General features: G+C 47.3%; 1 protein-coding gene across 1 annotated transcript in view; it reads left to right on the plus strand.

Annotated features, from left to right (window-relative positions):
- ETFDH (electron transfer flavoprotein dehydrogenase) overlaps positions 1-21,267 on the plus strand; it is a 920,962-nt gene that overhangs the window by 892,843 nt on the left and 6,852 nt on the right. Inside the window, exon 12 of the mRNA XM_069631338.1 lies at positions 6,180-6,401. Coding sequence (XP_069487439.1) covers positions 6,180-6,401 — 222 coding nt within the window. The remainder of the gene's footprint in view (positions 1-6,179; positions 6,402-21,267) is intronic.

Here is a 21,267-nt window from a genome sequence, read left to right on the forward strand (position 1 = left end):
GCAATGCACTAGTCTGAGCGGGCCGCATGGACCTCAGCTCTTAACACCCCCAATAACTGGGCCAACTGGTCTACTTCAGGAGTCTCCATAATGTCCAGGCAGAGTAATTTTCAAAAAATGGCTTTGCGTTCTGTAACGCTTACCTGGACTCTGCAGGGACCCTCTGGAGCTCCAACTGACTTCTACCTTCCCTTTAGGACAGGACACTGAACTTCTGTGGAAAAAAAATAACAAATTTCCCTCCTTAGTTAACTTCCTAGTATAGGAAAACCTATATAGATATTCCGACACTGCTGTAGCTCACCTTAGTGCTTAATTTGTTGAGGTATCCATCCTATTCTTACAGGGGCGCATGTCCTGAAGATGGTAGCCCAGGAGGAGGGACTATTATACTAAGGGGTTAAGTTCCTTTTAATAGAGTAGAACGAATAAACTGTGGAGGTTTGTAAATAAGAGAGTTACAACCTGAACTAACCATGAAGGACAAATGGGGCTGTGAAGAGTCACTAAGCTCGTAGAAAAAACATTCTGCCCTATGGTATAAACCTGCAGGCCGTTAAGAAGCGCCAAAAGGGGAAAACCTATATGCCAAAACTGTGTAGTGAGTGGACTGAAAAGGTAACTGAAAATAAGGGTAAGCCTCCGTACTAATTCATGGACACAGTTCTTTTGTGTGTAATTATAATGACACACAACTGAGAGGAAATTGTGCAGTGTAAAACCTCTTCATTAAATGCGTGACAAATCAGTAAATACTGAGATAAGGTGTAACAAGTCACACAAGAAAAACAACTCGGCAAACAAGTGTAGAAATTCCCTTTTTTACGAGTGAGTAAAACCAGAAGTGCGTGTGTGTCACAGAAGAATATGACTAAACACACACGCGGCACACTTGAAATGAATTTCCTTAACAAGCAATCAACCCTTCATAAAAAGAGTAATACGAAGCAATTCAGCGAGGACAATGTATCTATTAATCCTTCAAAACCAAAATAGTACTTGCGTGTGAACAACGCGTTCTCTCAGTGAGGAGATGCGTCCGCGCTGACAGGATACAAAATGTAACGAGTGCTTAACTCGAACTGAAGTGGTCGAAGGCAGCAGGAAAGGAGAACTATATAAATATACTGCAAATATTAAACGGAACGGAAGGCTAAATATCTGTGGCAAAGGGAAACAGCTGAGGGCTGAAGAATTCGCGGCGAGCGTTACATCTGTCAACAGACGAACGACGCGAAGCGCAAGCCTCCAGATGGGCGGGGCTTATATAGACTGCAATAGGAGAACGACTAGACCCGCTGGCTTCACAATCTGAGGAGGCACAAACTAGCGACCATTAAGGAACCCAGAACCTATAATTTAAATGGGGAATTTGATTAACAACAACACAGCTAGGACCAAACCCGAATTCCCTTATGAGCCTTCCTGGAGCTGTACTTTCCTAGGACTAGAATTAGAAACTCTGCCTGTGGTCATGACACACCGCTTCTACCTGCGCCATGCGTATGGGGTGAGGTTATGCACTTTGAATGGGGTCTCCTATAAACTAACTGCAGTCCTACCACTGCTTGGAGTACCCATGCATCACGCAACAAGACTTGACACTCGCTTAAAAACTGGCGAGTCCTCCCACCTACTCGCATGCATGCTGTACTCGCCGCCTGAAGCACTGGGCTGCCGGTAGGATCCTCTCCCCCTGCGACCTCTGGGGACTCTCGCTCTGTTCGGGAAGAAGGTGTCCTGCTGCTTCCCCTCGCAGTATTGGGGCGACCGGACGTGCAACCCCTGTGACGTCCGGTCCCAGCAAAAACTTGTCCAGGAAAAATCTTTATCGAGCTTTGGGCTTTCTCCAATGCGGAGTACGTACCCACGAACTGGGACATCTCCTTCGCGAATGTGTCTCCAAATAACAGCCTTTTGGCACCTTTCCCTGCCTCGTAAGAGGCCAGGTCGCTCAATTTCCGAATAGGACACCTCTCCGAAGAGAGGGCACAGTTGGCGTTACCAAGGAGACACACAGCCTGCTGGGCCCAGTTACCCAGTGCTAAGGCATCCACCGGAGTTCCTGTGTCTTGGTTTTTCTGCCAAGTCCATAATCTTGGCCAATGGCCCTGCTATATCAAGAAGCTTCTCTTGACATCCCCTCCAGGCGCGGTCAACACCTTTCCTGATGTCCTGCGCAGACTTCGTCACGAAGGTGACCATTTTAGGGTCAAGGTCCGGTGTCTGTCAGTTTCTCTGGCAACTCTGGCCCCGGGCACGCTGATCTCATCCGAGACCGTACCTCTCGATCTAGAGGCTTCCTAATATGTTGTGCCATGTACAATGCCACTTTGGGCGATGGCACCCACTCCGAAGACTTAACTTAGGGTGCTGAATGGCTTCAGGGTCGAACATGTCTGTGGTGTTGTTGTCCACATCTTGGGGGTTGACGCTCTCCTTTGTGTGTTTACAGGAGTCTTCCTCTTCCCTCCCCCCCCCCTTCATCAGCGGGCAGTCGAGTAGCCCTCATCGTGGTCCCCTGAATTATCCACCCCTGGGAGAGGGCGTCTGTCCGGACACTCTACCTTATTTGCCAGGAAGGCTCTTTTTAGCCTTGCGACAGGGTCGTCTTGTCCTTGGGGGTGTCCCGCTGACGTTCCCTCCTCAGGGCTGTCTGCCCGTCTCTTCCTGGCTGCCAGCTGCTCTTGTGCCATTATTGCCTCCAATGTCTCTAGCCTTTGGGCTATAGGCTGCACCCCTTGTGAGACCGCCTGCGTCAGCGAGTCTCCCAGTACCTCTTTGAAACGTAGGGATAACTGCGTATCCTGTTGAACGGGGTCCTCTTCCCACTCTTCTTCACTTCACTCTGGTGTAGTGTATGGTGTTCCTTTGGGGCTTTTGTAATGGGCCATGATCCTTGGGTTGGCGGAGCCAACCTGTGGGAAGTCAGCTGCGAAGATGGCCTGACCGTGTAATCTCTTGTCAACACTCTGAAGCAATCAGCTGGAGCGTGTGTGTTACACCAGTCTATTTCCTTGTATCATTAGTTTTAGTTTGATTATTTTATTTATTTTTTTGTTGTCTGAGGGTTTACGTGGTCTCCGCTCGCTCTCGTATCTAAAATCAGTTTACGAGTGTTGGAGAACTCCCAGGGGGTTACGGGAAGCCTGAGAGGCCACCGCTCCCCCGGGTCCTATAGACCACCGTATTAGCTGGCACGTCCGACGGTCTAAAACGGGAGCGGGCCCGGCCGCCTGAAGCAGGCGTGTTCGCTCGCGGCTTCGGCCCCAGTTCCTGCACAATATGTAAACCGAGCTCCGAACACAATGGGACTCACCCTCGGTAACTGTCACGTCCAACTCTGCATTTCGGCAGTAAAGTTTGCCGCAATGCCTGACACACGGACATGTTACAAGGTAACTCCCCAGTCGTAAATGAATACCACTTTGCATTATTAAGTTAACGCGCACGTTTTATACATTCACTACTTCAAATATTATGGCGCATTTAATGAAGCGTACTTATCTCAGTAGAGGCAACAAAAAGAAAGAGGAAGGGACCTGCTTTGATAGGTTCTTCTACAGTAGTCCAGGCTCTGATAGGTGGAGGTTCTTCTACAGTTGTCCAGGCTCTGATAAGTGGAGGAGGAGAGGTCCGGATTACCAGACCATGGGGCTCGTAGTTCATAAAAACCCCACAAATGTTAAGTTTTAAAGTTCATTTGTTGAAGTGCTGATATGGCAGCAATAAAGAAAGTTCAAGCATAATGCAAAACTCCTGTCTTGTTATAGAATTACTGCAACGTTTGGATAGTAGCTCAATTGCCGTCCCCAATTAACCCAAATAAAGGCAATTTGGATTTTACTGAGATGGGACTTGCCAAGTTTGGAACAGGGAGGGTGTTGGAATGCAGGAGCTGTCTTTCTACGAGAACAGAGATTTTCAAACTAGGGCAGCTCTGGCACTCGCTACTCCTCCCAGCAGTAAAAGAAGGGTTACTCGCCCAGTAACTGAATTACAAAAAATATAATAAGAAGCTAGTTCTTCGAGGGACTGGATCTCGAAACTCTTCTCCCAAAAAGTCAGTGATACTGAATCATTTAAGGAAGGTTGGCAAAAATGATCTGGGATTTCAGTTAGACGAGGCAAGGGGGAAATCTTTACCAGGGCTTAGCGCTCTTGACTCAGTTCTGACACAATTGAGTCCCAACTGAAATGACATCATCCTGGCTCTAATATTTTCAGGCAAAGCACATAAGTGTTGGGAGTAGACGACGACAAGAAGGGGCACTCCTGCATATTTTCTGGTCCTTCCCTAGCCAATAAAGCTTCTGATTAAAGGTACGCACCAAGATCAAAGCTATAGTAGGCTGCGAGGTTCCCAATGAACCATTGTTTTTATTCTGGGAGTTATGAGGGAAGGTGATTCTTTGGCCACCATGTGCAGGAGGCCACCTGCTACCTCAGCTGATTGCGTCATTGATGCAATCTATAACACATTACATGTGATTATAACCAATTAAATTACTGAGAATGCTTTAATAATGAAAATGTTAACTAATATTGAATTTATTTTGGGGGGTCCCCTGAAATCCCCTGTTTCCCTATGCTTTTAAATTCACCCCAAAACCCTCCCCACCCGTTTTAACCCCTTACCTCTCCCCTCATATACATCTTTAACAAACATTCAATTTTTTTCGTTATTGTTTCTTTAAAGTTACTCTTCGTTTTGTCTTCGTTAAAATCACTGCACACCAACACTATGGAGGAAACCAAAACCCCCATCAGATCTATTTTAGTTATCAAAAATGTGACAAACTTGAAATTGAAAAGATCAATGCAAACCTTAGAGATAGGAGGACTATGTTCTCAAGCGCAGGGGGCCCCCTTCTTGTACTTTGCAAAGAGTGAGTTCTGTTTGTTGGCGGCTGTCAACACAGAATGGGAACGATGAACTTGTTTTTAAATGGACATCTAAATTCAGTGAAGTTTTGCCATGGTGCATATGTCATGCCCAAGGAAATTTTGTTTGCAGTGGTAGAGGGTTAATTTCTTTTTATTTAGGGATAATGTTTGAATTCTATTTGGCATTTACACCGCTGGAAAGTAACAGTAATTGGTGTTTATTTTACTTGTTCAATAAAATGTTTTAACGTTTTGGGGGGAAAAAATCCTTACCGATGAGCAGAGGCATTTGTGGCTCCTTCAGGTGGATAAACCAAGTAATGAGAATGTATATTGTACTTTTAGAAATGTGTTTACATTTTCCTCACTATCATGACTTCACTGACCCCTGTGGGACACACGGATCATGCAATGTGTCTCACCGGAATCTTTCTATGTTGCTTCTATTTTTTCCCCAACATTGTTTTTGAGAGTTTTTGCGCACACGTCTCTTCTCCTTTTTGCAGCCATGCATCTCCTGCACCTCTTTCAGTCCTTGAAACTGATCCTAGACTCGTCAGCCCCACCGTCTGGGAGGCCCATGCTTCACTCTCATATCCAGGTTCTGTCTCCCGTTCTTGATGGTCAGGGTCCTTTCATAGAGTTAGGTGTCAGTGGAGCAGGACGCATGTCTGCAGGCGTTTGGACGCCGGTTGTTTTGGCGCGGGGCACAGTTACCCTTTCTGTGCACCCAGTTTGTCAGCCAACAGGGCGCATGGAGCTATCGGCACCGTTCGTGTTCTTAAATGTATTGCCATCTCGAACACTAATACATGCGTGTTTAGGATGACAGAATACTTAAGGAACACACAGAACACTCCATTCACATTTATGTTGCTGTGTCCCGCATGTCATAACGTGTTCGGGATGACTGTATATTCAAGGGACACGAACAGTGCTCATAGCTCCCTGCGCTGTGTTGGCAGGCACGCCGAAAGAGTAATTCCGCCCAAGGCGCTGTGCTTGAATGGCCAGCTCCCAAACGGCCAGCCATTGTTACAAGTCTGTCTTGCTATACTAAAAACAAAAAAAAGGATCTGCTGTTTCCAGTACCCTGCCACCTGGCCTGTAATTTTTAAATGCTGGCAATTTGAAGAAGCTAATGCATCCGAATCATGGTTATGGCGACTAAACTTTCCTTTTTTGAACACTTTAGCAAACCTAATTCTAGCCTTTCTAGGACCCCTGCTTATATGTCGCCACACAAGGGGTTATGTTTTTTTCATATCTTTTGCCTCATTCTCTCATTATAGGTGCAGACAGCGATCAGCTTAAACCTGCAAAAGACTGCACACCTATAGACTATCCAAAGCCTGATGGGAAGATCAGCTTTGACCTACTTTCCTCTGTGGCTTTGAGCGGCACTAACCATGAACATGATCAGCCTGCCCATTTGACCTTGAAGGATGACTCTGTGCCAGTGAACAGGAACCTGGCTTTATACGATGGACCAGAACAAAGATACTGCCCTGCAGGTATGGATCAGAAAGTGATTTTCAGTTTCTAGTATTTGGCGCTTTCCCCCACAAAAATAGCATCTAGCCATACGATATAATCCACATATTACAGTGACTAATTTAGTTTTACACGGTGGCTGCCTCAGCCCGTTCTGGATCCAGTGGCCAGATGGCGGCTTAGAGATATGGCACTGACAGGAGTTCCGAAGCAGCGACATAGGGGACTCTGCGTGCTCCCTACCATTCCCAGGCAATGTTTTAGGGCAGGCTGAGTCTGCCTGAATGCTGCTGCACCGGGGCTCGGTGCAACAAGTGTTGCTGGGTTCAGTGGAGACTGGTAACGGGCCGACAGTGGTGCTGGGGCCCGGCAGGGCTGCACGTTCCTTCCCCATGACCCCTGCCACGCATGAATGGTTACAGTGGCTGTCCCACACCAGGGCAATCTGGGAAGAGTGCCCGCAATGAAGACCTGCGCGGGCTTAGCTGGGAGTGTGGTGTGGGCGAGACGCTTGAGCGCCTGCCTGCTGAGGGCCCTCCAAACGTGGTTCGGTCTCAGCTTCTCCCGGGTTGCAGGGAGACAGGATTGTGCACAGCTCAACATGAAAAATCACTGATTTTGCCTGCAACATTCTGGATCAGCCTGCCTTGATTTGCCGACTCCCTTCCTTCCTCTTCCCCTCCCTCTGCCCGCCTCCCAGCCCTCTATCCACCCGCGATTGGTTACTTGAGGTTCTGCACTGTTTGCTATATTCAGCTGCACCATGGGATTATGTCATTACCATGTGGCGTTGCCAGGTGAGCTGATGTGACCCCCTGACCCATGTTCTCATGTGACCCCAGACCCCACGTGCTGCCTAGATTTCCTGACTCCCTTCCTTCCTCTTCCCCTCCCTCCACCTGCGATTGGTTACTTGAGCTTCTGCACGGTTTGCTATATTCAGCTGCACTGAGGGATTACGCCATTACCATGTGGCGTTCCCAGGTGAGATGTGACCCCCTGACCCCCCTGGGCCATTTTAGTTCTTGGGCTGTTCTCATCTGCCCCCAGGCCCTGTGTGCTGCCTCGATTTCCCGACTCCCTCCCTTCCTCTTTCCCTCCCTCTACCCATGATTGGTTAGCTCTCTGGTCTTAACGGACCCTCCCAAGGCAGCCCTCTGCCTGGCAGCCCCTGCAGCGAAGGGCCCCAAGGCAAAGGGCAGCTCCTACACTGGCGGCTCCAAAAGTGTCAACCAGCAGCAACCACCAAAGTAAGTGTAGCATGAGTGGGCAGTAGAGCAATTACTCTACTCCAGAAACCCCTGCCACTCTACATTATCCTACCTCGGAACTGTGAATATTGACATGTGCCACATTTAGATAAGAAATGTGAACATTAGCCTACATTGCATCTAGATAGAATTGTGAATATTAGCAAGTCCCACACCTAGAACTGCAATATTAGCATGTGCCACACTTCGATAGAACTGGGAACATTGGCCTGCGTTGCATCTAGATAGGACTGTGAAGGTTAGCAAGTGCTGCACTTGAATACAATTGTGAAGGTTAGTAAGTCCCACACATATCTGTGAATATTAGCATGTGCCACACTTAGATATTCAGCCTCGAGACATATCTCACTAACCAAAAAAAGCTCAAACTCTGCATACTTAACTCATACAGAAACCTACACAACCACCTCTCGCACAGCAAGATGCATGCACTTCACCATTCGGCAACAAACAAACATAAACTGCACCAACAGCACACGAGGCCTGACTTCAATCCGATACTCGCATCTAAGCTCAGGGCACAGTGTAAACCGAACAGAAGCCGCCAACAGGACACCACTTCTCTCACTATCCTATGTCGTCTCGGCCTGGCTGCAGTCTCGGATCAAATACTGCTGGGGCTTCCCTTGCAAGCTACTATTTGAATAGCAGAATCAACGTTCCGCCATCAACTCTGATTGACACTACCGCAGGTCCTCTGGCTGACAGTGCTGGGTCGGTGACTTGTCCGGGCTCCCGTCCCTGTGACACTTCCAAGAGGCCTCGGGGAGGTGAAACTCAGGGAAGACGCCTCTTGAGTCTGAAATGGGCCCGCCTTCTAACGCCCCGGTCTGACATTTCATAGCCCATTACCTGTATGTTAATCGCTCCACATTTCCAGGCCACGTTCTCACTCCTCTTGCGGTTGTAAAGATATGTTTGTTTTTATGCCGAAACTTGAGGGGAGATCGAGAGGGGGGGGAGGGGGTACCTCGAGGGATTTGCGCTAGTTTACTGCCCACTAAGTATGTGTTTTGAATTATATTCAATGATTTTTTGTTGTTTTATTAACTTATTTAGGGGTTAATGCTGATTTTACTGTCACATGACTAAGCTTTGCCGGCAATTCCAGGAGGCATTTCCTGAATGGGTTCCCCATAGGTCCCGGCATGGCCCTCCTTAGTTGTCCCTTGCTCGAAGGGAAACTTAATGGCATCCTCTGACCTTTCCTGCCTGACCCTGAATGTGCAGGGTCTCAATTCACCAGAAAAATGCAGTGATGCATAGACTCTCCTCCCTGGAGGCAGCCCTGGTCTTCTTTTCAGGAGAAGAAATAAGCAATGACTGGAAGCGACGCAAAGTTGTAATGGGGAGCAGATATAAACAATGACCTGACAGGAGTACCTGGCTCTAGTTGGTGTTTGGTGCACCATTTATCTAACAGTAATAGTGGAAGAGAAAACTGTCCCTAATCTCTACCAATTGGAAAATGCCAAGTACTGTTAGTTATAAAAAAAACTCGAGATACAACCAATCAGCTATTATGAATCAAACAGGACTGGATATTAGATCCTGTCAGTAATAGCTGGCTGACTGATGGGAAACAATGTATATTTGTGACCTTGGGTATTTATCAATTTATTTACCCACAGATATGAAATATGCCTAAACACAATTGGTTGTGTTCAAGCGTGTTAAAAACAAATATATGGGATGTCAAAGTGATCATTAGACCCCCTCATGATCCGTTGGTCGTCCGGTTTTGATGGTGTTCAAGATTCAACCATCATCAGGAACGTTGTTTTTAGTATGGTAGTTCACATTCCAACAGATCACTGTGTTGTACAGTGAAGGCTAGCGCCTCAGTCTCCTGTAGTGAGACAAATATAAAAAACAGGGTATAAATACCCCATTGGCTACATAGTGTCTGCATTAAGGCAGAACAGCCACCACATTGTTTCAACAAAGGGATATCACTCAGAATCTCATTCAAAAAAATAACGGGGGGGGGGGGGGGGGAATAGGTAAAGGAAACGTATATATGCTCATGGTGGTCTGCTCTCAACCTGAGTATTGTTATGGTGGCTAGTTCCTGCCACTGAATGGCTTCATTCAGGCCATGCTTGCAAGTGTTCAATCAAAAGATCCACATCTGTTCTCTCCTTAACAGGATGTCGTGATAGTTTCCACCTCGCTTATTTTTTTAGTCTTTCAATAATAGTCCATTTGAAGTAATCTGCCGAGTGACCTTCTGCTAGAAAATGGGGGACAAGAGGTGCGGTCAGTTTACCCGTCCTAATGCATGACCTGTTTGATCATGAGTTTACTCACTTGCCGTGTGGTCCTGCCTATGTATCTTAACTGGCAGGGGCAGGTAATCATATACACTATACCCTTCGTATTGCAGTTGGTAAAATTCCTTTGGGACCACAGAGTCTTCCAGCTGATGTGTATTTGCGTGCTTCTGGTGGTTTGTGCACACACTGTGCATTGACCACACGGTGAGTGCCCCTTTGGGGGACCCATATTCCATAGTGTTGGCCAAGTCAGAACGGCATATTGGTCAGTCTGTGGCAAAGAATGAATTGGTCTCCTTTTAAGGGCAAACCGAGGTGTCGATAAGAAACATTTTCCAGTGTTCAAAATAGGCCATAAATTCCGGATAACCTTTTTGATCTTATTGAGCAAAGGAGAATAACTGAATACTGCAGTTATAACATTGCTTTCTTGGGGTTGCTTATTTTTCTGTAAGAGTCCCCGCTCACGGAATATTCTTAGTTCTCTTATATGTGTTGCTTATTATCCTCGCAGGAGGACCTCATTCTCTCAACTGTTTTAGTGTATAGTCAACAGTTTCTGTACGCAACCTCTGGTATCGTAGAAACTGCCCAAAGGGCAGGTTACCTTTGAGGGCCTGTGGTTGGTAACTGGAATAACACAAGAGTGAATTCCGGTCAGTGGTCTTTTTATACTAACCCACCATTTTCTGCTGTAATCGCGAGGTCAAGAAAATGTGTATTTTTCTGTCCATTTCTAGAGTGAAGTTCAAATGGGGTTCAGGCTGTTAAGCCACTGATGGAAATCAATTAGTTCATCCTTTGAGCCCTTGAATATTACAAAAGTGTCGTCAATGTATCGACGCCAGACCCTTATTTTGTCTACGTGTGGATTAGTTGGTGGATTGATGTGGCTACGCTCAAAATGGTCTCCGAACAAGTTGGCCAAGCTGGGAGCAAATGTAGCTCCCATGGCCGTGCAAGAGATCTGTTGATAAGGAGTATTGTAAAACAATAAGAAATTTCTTGTGCGAGCAATCTTGGCTAATTCACTGATGCATTTGCTCCCAGGTTGGCCAACTTGTTAGATATTTTCGTGATATTCAAGGGCTCAAAGGATAAACATTGATATATCTGAAGCCATCCCCAACTACTTTCGAGATGACACTGGGGAGTTTGAGTTCCGAACAGTATGGGATGCTGGGAAAGCAGGGATCTGGGGGTCATTATAGAACAGTCGCCAGCCTGAGGGTGGGCTCAAAAACATCATCAAGCCATGCTTGAGGGTGTAGTTTAGTAGAAGGAGAAAGAACATACAATGAAAAGGGAATTGAGGCTCTATCTGTGACCTCCAGATAACCAAAAAGCATGGGAAGGCGGCTCAATCAATATAATTAACAAAACTGCATTTTTACTCCAAAGGTAACGAGGCCAACAAGCTATTAGCGGCTAAGCTAAAGGAGCGCCACCTGCAACTACATTGGGGCCTTGAGGGATGAGGGCAGGAAACAGACAATTACAGAGGCAGGAAAACTACAGGTTATAGACGAGATTTTTCGCAGAGTATCGGCCTCGCACCAAGGGACCCAAGCCACCATTCGGGACATTGTCTACCAGTCGCATCGCCCCCAGGTCCCAGAGGAGATGAAAGATCTTCTTGAAACTAATATAACCGCTCAGGAAGTGGCTCAGGCAATTCAGTCCTTCGTGGCAGGCAAGAGCCCTGGCCACAATGGTTTCACCAACACAAAAACCTTTGCCAATGTCCTGGTCCCCCAGCTTACCAAGCTATTTAACTCCTCCTTAAAATCAGGGAAGGTATCCGACTATGGCTGAAACACCCATTACCCTGTTGCTGAAACCAGGTAAGAATCCAGAGTAATGTACATCTCATCACCCCATAGTCCTTTTAAACACGGATGCAAAAATGTACAGCAAAATCCTGGCAACCATACTGGGTGAAGTCCTCCCACATATAATCAATAGTGACCAGACTGGCTTTATTAAAAATAGGGGTGCCCACGATAACATCCAGCGGGTGGTGAATCTAATTGCCTTGGCTCCCCAAATCTCGGGTGGATCATCTTTCTCTAGATGTACACTGTGCCTTTGACAGTATGTTTTAGGATTACTTAAACACACTGCTACCTGCCTACGGAGTCGGCCCACATTTCAGATCCCGTCCTCCAGAATCAAAGTAAATGCCCTCTGGTCATCCATGCTCCCCCAGGGCAGGGGCACTAGACAGGGCTACCCGGTTTGCCCCTTATAATTTGCACTAGCAATGGAACCCCTAGCAGCGAATACGCTGTCATCCCCACATCTAGGGGCCAATTTACGGGGGCACACAAAGTGGCATTATATGCTAATGTCATCTGTTTTCTTCAGAATCCTCTATCCTCCCTTCCAGCACTCATTGACCTACTAGATCGATTTGCCTTGGTATCAGGGTTTTGTATTAACCAGGAAAATCTGTACAGTTGACCATAACAGAACCTCCCGAAATTCTCCACACCCTGAAAACCACCTTCCCCTTTAGGTGGGCAGACCGGGAGATCACGCATCTAGGGGTCTATATCACAAGATCCAACATTCATGCGTTGTGGAAAGGTGCCAAAAACATGCTCCAGAGATGAGATGCAGGAAATCTTGTGTTTGGGTCGAGTCAGCACTGTCAAGATGACCTTACTACCTAGGCTCCTTTGTCTTCCATGCCCTGCCCCAAAAACTGGAATGCTCTACCAACCTCACTAAGAAATGAAAAATCATACACCATCTTTCGCAAAAACCTAAAAACTTTTCTGTTCCGCTAATGTTGAAACATGTACAGTTATGCTTGCATTGTAACCACAGCAAAGCATAACTCACTGACCCTCTCGGTCTCGTACCACCTATTAACATACTATTGCAACCGACTGTTACTTTACACGCTTGTCTAAGCTTAAGCCTGCTGTAACAGCGCTACGATGCCTCAGGGCAGTTCTGCGTGCTTTATAAATGCAAATAAATACAAAATAAATTATCCCTGCGAGCAACCTGCTTCAATTGCAGATGGCATTGGGGTGGTTCATCTGGCATCCAGCGATACTTCCGGGCAACAGACTGCCCTGACGCCAGATTGGTCATCGGAGGAGAGGTTGCCGAAATGTAAGGCTTTGGAACAAACTGGCTCGCCTTTCCCTCTAACTCACCTCCCTTTCTTACCCAAATCAGCCTGAGGCTTCCATCAGGGCCTTCTGGAAACCACTTGATGCACTTTGCGCAACTGGGATAAAGCATGCTCCCTGTGGGGGGTTATAAATCAGGGATGGTCCCCTTTCTCCGGTGTTGCACAAACCAGAGTTTTCTCCAGCTATAGGAAATGGGGCATTTGCACAATGGGAATCACAGGGGGTCCTACGTCTGGGGGACCTATACAAGGATGGGGGTACCACTTACCTTCGTAGAGTGCAAAGAGAAGTTTAACCTAACAGAGGCAGGGCGATTTCGATATATCCATTTTCGACACTGGGTGGCCAATAATAAAGTTGAACAAGCTGGATGTCGTCCCCCATTGAATTAGAAGTTAAGGTGTTGGAGGGTCAAGAATTACGAAAAGTGTCCACCTGCTAAAGCTTGTTGGAGTGTGCTTCTCTGGAGGACAAGCTACCTTACATGGTATGGAGGGAGAGGGAACTAGGGGTAGAAATCTCAGAGGAATCCCGGCAAAATATCTGGCCTCGAGCTCACAAGAGCTCCTGCTGCACTTTACTCAAAGAAGGAGCCGTTAATTATGTTTTTGCTGGTACATGACCCCCCAAAAGTTACACGCAATCTGTCCAGACTACTCAGATCGCTGCTGGAATAGCTGCGGTCAACTAGGGACCTCTCATTCATGTGGTGCCACTACCCAATCATGCAAACATATTGGCAGGAGAAAAGATATGACTGGCAGCCTGCTCCCAGGAGAAGGGTCAGTTGACCCTTCTCCTGGGAGATGTCCCCGATGATGACACTTTCCCGATGTCGGGCCCTAGAGCGGACCCAATATGCCCCTTACTGATGGCTGCGAGAATAAGCCTTGCTCTCTTCTGGAAGACCCCAGAAGGCCTGTGCGTCTCAGATTGGTTGGTGAAGCTATGGGAGATCATAGCTATGGAAAAGCTCACTGCACACATCGGACCGGATGGCAAGATTGTCCCACACTTGGGCCCCCTTAGATTTTACCGAGGGGGTTGGCGGGGGAGACATCACTTGGAGCCCACTCTGCTATTCGTGTGACCCATTTGCCTTTTTATTTTTTCTGTCTGTTCCTTTTCTCTTTGCATTGTCCCTCCCATGTTGGGTTGGGGGGGGGGGGGTCTAGTTGGCATATTTATAAACGAAATGTCGATGTTTCTCCATTATTGCTTGCACGTTATGGCAATTGTAATAACATGTTCATCAAGATTTCAATAAAAAGATAACTTGAAAAAAAATCCCCACACCAAAGTGAAAGTGTGGATCTAAAAATATATTAAACAGATAAACATCTTTGGGTTGAAGGGGTCTTACTTAATGCCATCAGTCACTGATGGTGTTTCGTTTTGCTTAGTAAAAAGCCTGGCCTGACCGCAGAGTTCAAAGGAGCTGCTATTGCTGCAGCCTTTGAACAGGTGAGGAGATGTTAAAACAAGTGCAGATGCCTGCTTGGAGCTGTTGGGCCCCTGCAAGTCTGCTTTGGAAGATGGGGCTTGGGAGCTCAGAAACCGGCTCTGTCGTGCATGGAATACAAAGCCTTCCAGTCCTGTCCGCTGCCTCTTTAATTAAACGGTAACAATAGCTCCTGCGAGCCACCCAAACCCCCTAAACGCTTCTCTCCCCTGGGAAGGACAAATGAAAGGCCTCTGTAAGTGGGTATCGCCAGAGACAGTCTTGCAGGAATTAGCCCTAAAACGGCGCGATGTTTGCCAGCAGCTTACAGCAGCAGACCGGGCTAAAAGAGCAGTCTGTCCGGCGTAGCGTAATAAGGTGGAACTACCTCTGTAGTTAAAACGCCTGACACTTTAGTGGGGCGTAATCACAGCCAGGGTACAACAAGGGCAGGGGTCTAATTGAAACTTGTGTTAGGAAAAACACCCATCCGTTGGTAACCCTTTCTTTACAATGCAAACAAGCCCAGTTACAAAATCTTTAGGACGCCAGTATATACCTCCGATGTCTGCTCACTATAGTGAGATTGACCAAGGACAACCTGTGTGGTTTTTTTTGGTTGCTGGTAGTTAATCTGCAGAAATTGAAGGTATCATTTTGGTAGTGTCAACAGATGTGACAATTTTTGTAACTGGATCACTGTTACCAAGAACATCCCAGAAATAAGGTTTTGGGGGGTCTACAGGTCAGTTCTGGTTTTCTACTGAGCGCACAGGTGCTGTTTGATTGTCTTTGCAGGGACGGCCATAAAGATAGAATTAGGACAGTATAACCTGGGCAACGCAATGGACCATCAACGCAGACTGTGCGTGCCTGTGTTCTTGGTACTCTTTAGGTGTTAATCACCCCTCCCCCCCACCTACTCTCCTGTAATCCATTGACACCCATGTTTGTAATTATTCTGCTTATCCTTCTGGGGGTAAGCCACAGGATTCACGCATCACCTTTGGTGTATGGTTGCCTTTGTGAATGGAGTTCATGAGAGACCATGGTGTGTGAATGAGCGCCTGTGTGTAGTGCTGGAAACGGACATGGGGGAGGCGGATTGTCAGTGGTGTGGCTGGAACTGAGGGGCGGAGCTAGGTGTCGAATAATGTGGGTGCACGGAATATTGGATGCTGGCTGCTTTGCATAAAAGCAAGTGCATTTCCGGACAGAACAATGACCACCAATTTATCAAACATGTATGTGATGGTAATTAAAATGTGCATTCTGACTAAGCATGCAATGCACACTTGGTATTATGCTCACTTCACCTGCCATAAGTCATGACAGTAAAGGGTGTACAGAACATGAAATATATACAACTTTGTACTGTTCCAATACTTGAGTTTGGGCTGTCCTGGTGCGCAAAGGACAGCTTTCAGATGCAGTTTGTGAAGGCGATATCGTTGCACATATTGAGACTCCAAACACTTTTTTCTGGATACTCGTGGTAGTCAGGGGCAGAGAGCATCCTCAACTTAGGAGGGGTTTGAGCCTCGGGTCTACAATGAATGGTGCTCTGGCAAGGCCATTACCAAAGCCCAGCTCCATCCTGTTCTGGCCCAATACATTTCCCTGCATGTGTGAGTGAGTTTTTGCTGGGACGTCCACTGGGGAGCCGATTTTGCCAGGCGTGGGATTTGGTGGCGGGTGGGGAGAGGTTGGTGCATTTGTCGCATCCATCCATGATAAAGCAAGCTTCAAGCACGGTATGTTGTTACCTGGCTAAATTGGCCTTTGGGCGCAGGCAGTCTAGCCATTCTTTGTGGTATGACATTTTTACTGGGCTTGTATGATAAAGCAATCATGGTAAGTGTTATTACTTCACTAAACTGGCATTTGGCTGCAAGCAGTAAAGCAATTTCTTACTGTGGCATGACCTTTTATTGGTGAGCCATACACGATTAAGCAGTCATGTATGTTATTACATGATGAGTCTTATTACACGAGTAGACTGACAATTTTATGCAGCCAGTATGGACATGTTTTCTTATTGTGGCATGGCCTTTTGAATGGCGAAGCCAACGGGAGTAGGTCTTCTGCAGGGATACTGGCATAAATTGGCTGAGCCAGCCTGGATATACTTTCTTAAAGTATTTATTACTGGCATTATGTCCAAAGCAAAAATGAATATGTTCTTTCTTATATGGAAATACTGGCATATGACAATACACCGCACTTCACTATAGGGATAGTGTTACAGATACGCCTTGTCGACGTCCCCGTTTCGACTATGAACAAATTAATGCAATACTCTGCAGTGACCACTGGATGTCGGACTATGCACAGCATGTGAATCTAAGCAGATACAACCATCAGAAATGCTTTTACGGTAAGTAATGCATCGTCTTCTGATGTTTGTTAATCTGATTAGAATCACATGCTGTGCATAGACTAGCGAGCAGTACCCGGAGTTGGAGGTGGGTTGTGAGAAGGAACAGTAGAGAAAAGATGTCTTAATACTGCTTGTCCCATCTGGGAATCAAATCTAGAGTGAGCATCTAGACAGTGTTTTGTAAAGGTGTGTACAGAACTCCAGGTTGCCGCTTTGCAAATGGACTTGAGAGGAACATTTGCAATGAATGCTATGGATGCCCCAGTGCCTCGAGTAGAGTGTGCTCTTGGCTTGAAGGGTAGTTCTCTCTTAGCAAGAGTGTAACAGAGTGATGCATTGAACAATCCATCTAGATATAGTGGACTTTGAGACTGCATCCCCTTCTCTTCTTGCTGCCACCGAGACAAAGAACTAATTAGTCTTTCTTAGTGGTCTAGTTCTTTCCATATAAAACATGACAGCTCTGCGCACATCAAGTGTATGCAGGCTTTTTTTCTCCCAAATTTGAAGGGTTTTGAAAGAACGTTGGTAGTTCTATTGACTGGTTGACATTGAATTTCGAGATGAATTTCGGTGCAAACCTCTGGTGTGTGCGTAGAACCACTTTCTTTGTGAACTGTTACGAAGGGGTCTAGAATAGAAAGCCTGTAGTTCACTTACTCGCCTAATGGAGGTGATAGCTATTAGGAAAGCAGTCTTAAGAGTGAGGTCCTTAAGAGTTGCCTTGTGCATGGGTTCAAAGGGTGAGCCCATGAGCCTGGTAAGTACCACATTTAGGTCCCAGCCGGGAGCTGGGTTTGCTATCGGAGGGTGTATTCTCTTTACCCCCTCCATAAAGGCTTTGATAACTGGGACTTTCCACCATGACACTAAGTTGCGAAGTGGTGTATGCAGAAAGTGCCGCTAGGTGGACTTTAATAGAATTGAACACTATACCCGAGTCCAGTAAATGGGTCAGGTACAGAACAATGTGCGTGGGAGAGGAGTCAACCGGGTTGATGCTTCTTCCTCTACACCAGATGACAAATCTCTTCCATTTGCTAGAATAACAGTGACAAGTGTTAGGCTTTCTAGCCTCCCTGAGGATGTCCATGCATCTCTGCGGGAGTTGTAAATGTCCAAATTCTATGGTCTCAGGAGCCAGGCTGCTAAATTCATGGTCCGAGGGCATGGATGCATTGTCCTGCCCTTGTCCTGTGACAGCATGTTGTACGGGCAGGAAAGTTTCACTGGAGGAGATAGAGACATCTCCATCAAGTGAGCGAACCATGGCTGCCGGGCCCACATAGGGGCCACTAGTATCATGGTAACTTGTTCCTGGTGCATCTTGTGCACAATCTTGTTGAGAAGGGGAGTCGGGTGGGGGAGTTAGCGTAAACAAATTTCCCTGACCATGGAATCGATAGACCGTTCCCCCCTTGGATTGGTTCTGGGGGTACCTGGAGGCGTAACCTTGGCATTGTGAGTTCTCCAGAGTTGTGAACAGGTCAATTTCTGGGAATCCCCATTGCGTGAAAACGTCGAAGACGATGTCTTCGTGTAACCGCCATTCGTACTCTGAGGGCAGAGGGAAGTTCCGCTGGTACATGTTGTGACAGTAGGAACATGTGTTTGAGAGCCCACTTCCAGATGTTCTGGGACAGCTTGGACAGTCCTGGAGAGCGAGTGCCCCCTTGCTTGTTGAGGTAGTACATGGCTGTGGTGCTGTCCGTGAGGACCATCACTGTCTTCCCTTGTAAGTGTGCCTGGAAGGCTTTTAGTGCCTTGAACACAGCCATTAGCTCCAGTAAGTTTATGTGCTTGGATGCTACGCTCAGAGTCCACACTCCGTGAGCAGTCTGATGGGATAGGTGAGCCCCTCATCCTGTGAGGGATGCGTCTGTGGTTAGAGTGGCTTCCACTGCGGGGGTGGCGAATGGTTTCCCTATTACCAGGTTTTCCTTCGACCACCACCGTAACGAGAGAACCAAGGCCTGCGAGACCACCACCACTAGATCGTCCCATTGTGCGCTGGCCTGACACCACTGGCTGTTGAGCCACTCTCTTGCATTGGACACATGCGCAGGCGCGATTGAGGTACTAAATAAATACATGACGCCATCATTCCTAGCAAGCGCATTGCTGTGCGTACCGTCACCTCTCGAGCTGCCACATATTGATGGATCTGAAACAGCATGTTTTGGACCCTCTTGTTGGAGGGGAAGACAAGGCCGTCCTTTGTTTGAATTAGAGCCCCAAGGAATTGTTTGATCTGGCTGGGGTCTAAGCTGGACTTCTTCTCGTTGATGGAGAAGCCCAGTTGGAACAAAAAGGTCTACAGTCTTTTGGGTATTTGAGAAGCATGTTACGTAAGAATCCCGTTATGAGCCAATCGTCGAGGTAAGGGTATACTGGGATGGACAACCTGCGCAGGTGGGCCGCTGCCACTGCCAGTACTTTCGTGAATACCCTCGGTGCTGATGCTATGCCGAAGGGTAGCACTCTGAACTAGTAGTGTTTGCCCTCTATCATGAACCTGGGTATTTCCTGTGCGCTGGCAACGTTAAAATATGAAAGTATGCATCTTTCATGTCCAGTGTTGTCATGTAATCTCCTTGTGATAGCAGGGGGATCACTTCCTGTAAGATCACCATACAAAATTTGAGGTTTGACAAATTTGTTTGCTGGGTGCAGATCTAGTACAGGGCGCATGGTTAAGTCCTTTTTGGGTACAAGGAAGTACACTGAATAATTACCTTCCGTTAACTGAGATAGAGGAACGACCTCTATGGCCCCTTTTCCCCAGTAGCTGGTCCACTTCTTGCAGAAGGATGGCGAGGTGTTCTGGTGTCATGCGTCGTCCCCTTGGGGGTCTATACGTTGGGGAACTGTTGAATTCTATACAGTAGCCGCGGGCTATGGTTGATAGTACCCAGCGGTTTGATGTTATTCCCTCCCATGCTGGAAGAAAGGATGTTAATCGGCCCCCGACCGGCGGTGCATGGGAGGGGACCCGAATCTTCCGAGTCATTTGGTGTTGGTGGCTTGGGAACCTCTAGGGGTGGAACCCCGACCTCTCCCTTTGCCACGGCGTTGTCCTCTCTGGTTGTATTGTCCACTGGTACCTTGGTTAGAGGACCAGTTGTTTGCAGAGTACTGCTGCTGCCGATTTTGCTGCTGGTGTTGGCCTTGAAAAAAGCGCCTATTGCCATAGCCACGTCTGTTAGGAGGCCTAGAAATCTGGTCTAGGGTTTTGATGGTGTCAAACTCTTTCTTTGCCGTTTCTAGTGCCTCATCAACCGCCTTCCCAAAGAGTTTGGCATCTTCTATAGGCTTGTTGATTAGAGATGCTTGCGTTTCAGGTTTAAACCCCAAATTACGCAGCCAGACATGGCGTTTGAGTATTCCTTGGACTAGGGAACAGCCAGCCGTTTCTGCAGCATCCAGAGTGTTTTTCACAATGCTTTGGTTGACTAGGGACCCTTCAGTAATCGTGGCCAAAAGTCGTGTACGTAGGGGTTCTGGCACCTCCTCGATGTCCTTAAGTAGCTTGCTCCATTGTGCATCTGCGTAACTTGCTAGCAAGGAGTCGTTTGCAATCCTTGCGGAAAAAGCAGCAGAGGCTGTGATCCTCTTCCCTCGGGCATACCATTTTTTACCCTCTTTATCTGGTGGTGCCTCGCTGGTTGACAGCGGGACCCCTGCTCTTTTCCTTGCATTTGTCACCACTAGGGAGTCTGGTACAGAGTGGTCCCTGACGTACAACGGGTCTGAAGGAGAGGGACTGAATAGTTTTTCTATCCTCGGGTTGACCCCTCTGACCAACGCGGGGGTAGATAGTGAAGGGATAATGTGTCTCCTTATTGAGGCGAGGAGGGGAATGGTTTGGCTGACAGGGGGTTTCTCCTTGATTACCTTCTCCACAAAGTCAATGTCAGGAGAAATCTCCCCAGTGTCTATTCCGAAATGCGCTGCTGCCTTGCGTAGTAGTGCATTAAATGTAGGTTGATAGTCTATAGGTGACGTGTTCCTATTAGGTGAGTCCTTGGGAGGGGACATCTTTAGGGCATCAGGGTCCGAAAACGCTGATGGGGACAGCCAGGGCTGTGAAGCACCTTCCTCTGTGTCTTCTCCAAAGCCCCCCTCACTTATATCTGGATTACCTTCAAAACCCTCCTCCTCCTGGGTTTTGTTCCTCTTCGTTGCCTAAAAATTCGTCCTCCTCCTGGAAGTGGGGGGGGTCCTCTGCAGTGAGGTCATATAAATGTACATCCTCTTGGGAGGGATTAAACAGCCTAGGGAATTTAGCCCTGGTGTCCCTCTTGCCCTTTTGGGTGTTGGTAGGTTTTGAGTCTCCATAAACCTCTCCATACAGAGTCTCTCCAGGGTC

The sequence above is a fragment of the Ambystoma mexicanum genome, chromosome 6q (genome assembly GCF_040938575.1).
Source record: "Ambystoma mexicanum isolate Mex_15411 chromosome 6q, UKY_AmexF1_1, whole genome shotgun sequence".
NCBI classification, from domain to species: Eukaryota; Metazoa; Chordata; class Amphibia; order Caudata; family Ambystomatidae; genus Ambystoma; species Ambystoma mexicanum.